The following is a 5,177-nucleotide window of genomic DNA, read 5'->3' on the forward strand; positions in this document are numbered from 1 at the left end:
ACACACACACACACACACACACACACACACACACACACACACACACACACACACACACACACACACACACACACACACACACACACACACACAGAAAGGTATACTCTTCCGCTGCCGAGTACACAGCTCTGGTCTACTGGCAATGGGAAATGAGTGGAATAGTGGAAAAGGGGTAAATAAGACTGTGTGATACCAAAATAACCCAGAGGAAAACAATGACATAATCATAGTGGCATTAGAATGGAGAAGTTAAGACTAAGAGTTAGGTTAAGACTTCTTTCTTGGTTTGCTCATGTCATATGTCAGCCCTGATGCAGTGTGCTGCAGGCCACATTATGCAGCACTTACAATAACATATCATGACATTTGCTTCTTTAAACCTCATTCTGTGTAGCGCATAAACATTACTAATCCTAATTCTGCAGAATGTCAAGCTCTAGTTAAAAGCCATAGAACAGTGTGTTCATCTAAAACAAGAACAATTAGGTCTGAAGGGGTCCAGATGAAGATTTAAATTTTCTGCCATGTCAGACTCTTCCTGGGAAGGCAGCAGGACAAGCTTCGACAAAGTTTATGCAACTGGAGAAGGGAAGGCATTCTGTAAAAAGTTGGGTCCTCTGACAGCTGGATTTCTAGAACATAGACCTGAACAGACTTTTGATTCAATGTGAACTGACAGAAAAGGCAGGCTGTCATAGAGGAACAACTGGCACATCTGCACACAAAATAAGACAGAAACAAGAACAAGTCACTATCAAGAAAAATGGCTAAGGAATTTACCATAAAGGGCTTTTTCGTGAAAAAGTACTTGTGGGTATAGAGTCAAAAAGTGTCAAATTAAAAAACAGTCAACTGTCTGTTTTGTAAACTGCTCTAAAATGCCAGACATGATGCCAGACTTCTTCCTGGAATCTGCTGGCAAACTGTGAAAACAAGGTTTACTCTACAGTGCTTTTATTTTACTGGAATGTGTTTTTTCAGTCCTTGGTGTGTGTCTGTGTGTGTGTGTATGTGTGTGTGTGTGTGTGTGTGTTTAATGAAGAGAATGGGGGAAAGGGATTGGCTATCTCCTGGCAACTGGCTGTTTCCTGCATTGTGTCCATGGTAAGTGAAATGGACAGGCTGGGGTAACAAAAGGCTCAGTATTTGTATGAGATGTATCTGGGAGACAACACTGAGACTGAATTTGAGGCTTTTCCCAACTAAATTCTGTGTTCTGGGCAAAAATGCAATCTTTAAATTCATCTGAAACTAATCTGAGGCTGGCAGTTGCATGTAGGTTTGTTGTCGGGACAACACAACTGCCAGGATGACGACTGCAAGACGTGATTTGTGAACTGAAACCAGGACTGAGAAGCCCACAGTCAGATCTTCAGTAATGACTGCTGTCCTGTTTTGTGGCAAATTTCCCTTTTCATCAGTGTAAGTATGCATGACGTGTTTCAGGTGTCACTCAGTACTTTTACATTTTACATTAAGTAGAGTTACAGTTATTGCTCGATTAGGACATTTAATTGAACCACTGTTCTTGTCCTAGTATACAAGCACTGGGGGAGAATACATTTATTGATGAAGTCTTTCCCACTCCGCCACAGTAGGTGGAGATATACCCCCTTTCAGCTAGATGATATAAACCTATATTATTTATACCGTCTATGATATAGACCCAATCACAATCACAGTTGTCACATTCATATAATCAGACAGTGCTGAGCTACTTAAGCTACTTTAAGAAAATCAATATCAGTTTAAGTGAATGCTATATTTAGAATATTTTCACTGCTTTATCTTGCTGTAAAATCTCCCTTACTGACGGGGACGGCCTCCATCAGCTGCTGTGGAAGCTAAAGAGGAGACAATATTCTAAAATAGTATGAACTTTAATTGGTACTGATTCTTTTTAGGTAGCTAAATATTTTTTGCTTCGTCCACAGCAGCACATCACTAAGCTTCAGAGACGGTGCTGTGGGACTGTACTGTATTTATCAGAGGAGGAGGATAGCTTAAGTGTGACTATTTCTTTTAAAATAAGTATAAAATACTACCAAGTTGTATGTCCTTCACCTAAGCTATAATTAAAAACAGAAGTCCCTCCTCGGTGCTTACATTTTTTTAAAATGCCTGGCCCGTTTTGCCGCACCCCTTCCCCCCTCATAAATAATGAACAATCCCTAACCACCGTGGGAGGTCGGCGTGGTGACACACACATGCGCACAACACTGAGTCCAGTTAAAGTCAGACTGAGGTGTTTACATGATGGAGGAGCTCGAAGTACGCAGAAAAGAAACTAAACTCCAAACCACAGAGATTCAGGTAAAAGCTACAAAAGCAATGAGAGCTGAACACACAGAGACTTGAAAACATCTTTCTCTCTGGTCTGCACAGACAGTGGTGAAAGGAGTCTTGCAACACACGTGCTTGTTGGAGAGGAAAAAGGGGGTCAGTGGGGGTTGGCTGCAGTCAGCAAAACATCACTGCTAACCACTCTGAGGTGGTGGGGTGCAATTTCGGACCTTCTCATGAAAAAGTCAATCTTTGTGCATTTGGCACGGCACGTCACATCTAAACTGATAATGGAAACGCTAATCGATAAAGAATAGATTGGCACGGACAAAAGAGGTAATGGAAAAAAGGCATAAGACTGTTGAACTCTTGAGCTCTGAGCTCATCACTTGACATTTTATACTACCACTTTACTTATCTCTTAGATATCTCTTTCTCTATCTATCTATCTGTATGTATCTCTTTCTCTATCTATCTGTATGTATCTATATCTGTCTGTCTGTCTGTCAGCTATCCTTTACATTCAGTTAACTTATGTAATACTGTCTACACAAATTTACATTACTTATTACTTGTAAATATGTTCTATTTTATTGAGGTTTATATTTTAGTCCTGTGTTCTAACCTGCACAATTTGTTTTTAATTTTGTTGCTTGTTGTTTGTTACTTAAGTGATTTTCTTTTTAATACATAGCCTATTTATTGAGCACTGTTAGTGTCTTTGCGATCCAATATCTTATAATATATAGCATATACAATATATAGTTTGAGATCTGAGATACATTCAAATGACTGCTTTTGTAATTGTTGTGCACATGATAAGAAACAACTTGTAACTTGAACTCTCTAAGTGAAACTGCTTGACAGTATGATACGGCAATAGTTACCACACATCACACAGGAGCTCATGACATAGAGTGCAGCAGAACACTTTTTATGTTCCCTCAATCAGACAGTCTGATGTTAGAAGTAAAGCAACACCCTTGATCTGGGCCTGCATCCCAATTATTATGCATATTCCAAAAACCACACTGTGGACAAATTTCATTGGAACTAGTTCCTCTCAAAGAAACAGACCCAAGAAGACTGTTGATGATGAGGTTTGTGGATTTTCCAGAATAACCAGGACATTGTTTCAGTAAACCTACACTGCTGCTGTTTTGAATGTCATTTCACCTCCAACGTATAGAGGTGCAGGAGAAATCTCAGAAAGCAACATCTAAAAACCCCAAACCTAAAACTATCTGCAGGGCTGTACACCTCGAGGACTAAGTAGAAAAACATGTCCTATTATGTTTAAATGGTCAAGATTTTCCTACCAGCAGCATGTCATCAGTTCAAGTGAATAATACAACCTGTGTTTGGATTTATCTGATAAGGACCTGTAGCGACTGTGTGAATTGTGACTCGTCAGTAATAATTTTAAAGAAGAAAGATGTTATTAAACTTCCTGAAAACTTTCGACAGACTGTATCATGTTTCTCATCAGCAGTCAAAGCTGGCTTCTTTGAGCCATGACCACATTGTTCCTTAACCATAACCAAGTTTTTTTTCCCCAAACCATGGTCTTTTCATAACCTTTTCCAATAGTTTTTTTTTAACTTAAATTACAATCTTTCCCTGACCAAGTAGCTGTTGTGCTTACCAAACCTTAACCAAAGCTGAGCATATCTGAAAAACAGCCTCTACATGAAATGACAAAACACATTGTAACTGCCCTTTAGAATCACACATAGACACCTCAAAATAATTTGTCTTTGTCTTCCAAAGCAATTACAAAATAAATCTGTTTTCTGGAGTGAGATCAGACTGAGGCCACTATGGTTACGGTTTGGTAAGGCTTAGGCACAAAAACAGCTGGATGAGGGTTAGACAGAGATCATGGTTTGGGTTAAAATAAGAACTTTGATAAAGAAGTTTTTTGCTGCTGGTAAGATGGCCTTTAAATAAAACTGGGACATCTCTGCAGTAGAGAGACCTAAATACTTCTGAAATTGGTATTACATGACCAGAGAAAAAAAGGATGCCAAAACTACCAAAATGCAAAATGGCACATCAGACCAGTGAATGCTCCTGCTGGTGGGTGATGTAATGTAAGACAATGGTGACCTGGTGTAAAGAAACAATCTCATATCACAGTTAAACAGTGAGCTGAAAGATGTTTCTGAAAACATGTGAGGTGGAAAATCTGCATTTCAGTAACAGAATCTTGGTTTGTATTTGATGTGCGCTGCTTAGTTTCACTGCTTGATCTCCATTTTTTCATGTTACTTTTCATGCAACTGATAGAGTGACCTATAGAGCTAAGATCTAAAACACTTTAAGAGTTGACAAAATACTGGACCTCAGACATCCTAACAGAGGGAAGATTTGGGCATTTGATGCTCATTTGATGGATCTGAAGAAACTATCATTGGAAATATCTAACTGCACAAGTGTGGTTGCTCAAGCTTGTGAATCATGTTTCCAAATAAATGACAATGCTCTGCCCAGAGGGAAATTTCAAGACAGCTGTTGTAATGACGTGCTGTTTACCGTGATAGGAACAGCATCCTTAACACTTTGAGAGTCTGCCCAAGTGGCAGTCATTGCGTAATTTTAACCAAAAATTTCACAATTCCTCCAAAATTCCTCTAGCACTTTCCCCATTTTCATAATCACCACCAAAAGTTATCTTTTACTCTGAAAAGTGCATATTTAACCTGGCTGATGCAGAACCTGTAATCACAAATAGTAGATTCTAAAGAAGCCTCAAGGACCTGGTGAAATGGGAGCATAAACTCCCTGGGAAACAGTGAATCATTAGGTTTGTTTGGACAAATTTGGACTTGTCTGGATGAGAGAAGGCAGCTGCAGCAAGGGACACAAAGAAGCAGTCGATATGGACAGTCTCC

The 5,177-nt window shown here is 39.3% G+C and overlaps 1 protein-coding gene across 1 annotated transcript in view; it reads right to left on the minus strand.

The window, feature by feature from the left end:
• Positions 1-4,872, minus strand: part of LOC121942865 (kinase suppressor of Ras 1-like) — a 17,152-nt gene extending 12,280 nt beyond the window's left edge. The window contains exon 1 of the mRNA XM_042486156.1: positions 4,819-4,872. Within this exon, the coding sequence (XP_042342090.1) occupies positions 4,819-4,872 (54 nt within the window). The remainder of the gene's footprint in view (positions 1-4,818) is intronic.
• Between the last annotated feature and the right edge of the window lie 305 nt (positions 4,873-5,177).

Source organism: Plectropomus leopardus, chromosome 5 (genome assembly GCF_008729295.1).
Source record: "Plectropomus leopardus isolate mb chromosome 5, YSFRI_Pleo_2.0, whole genome shotgun sequence".
Taxonomy (NCBI): domain Eukaryota; kingdom Metazoa; phylum Chordata; class Actinopteri; order Perciformes; family Serranidae; genus Plectropomus; species Plectropomus leopardus.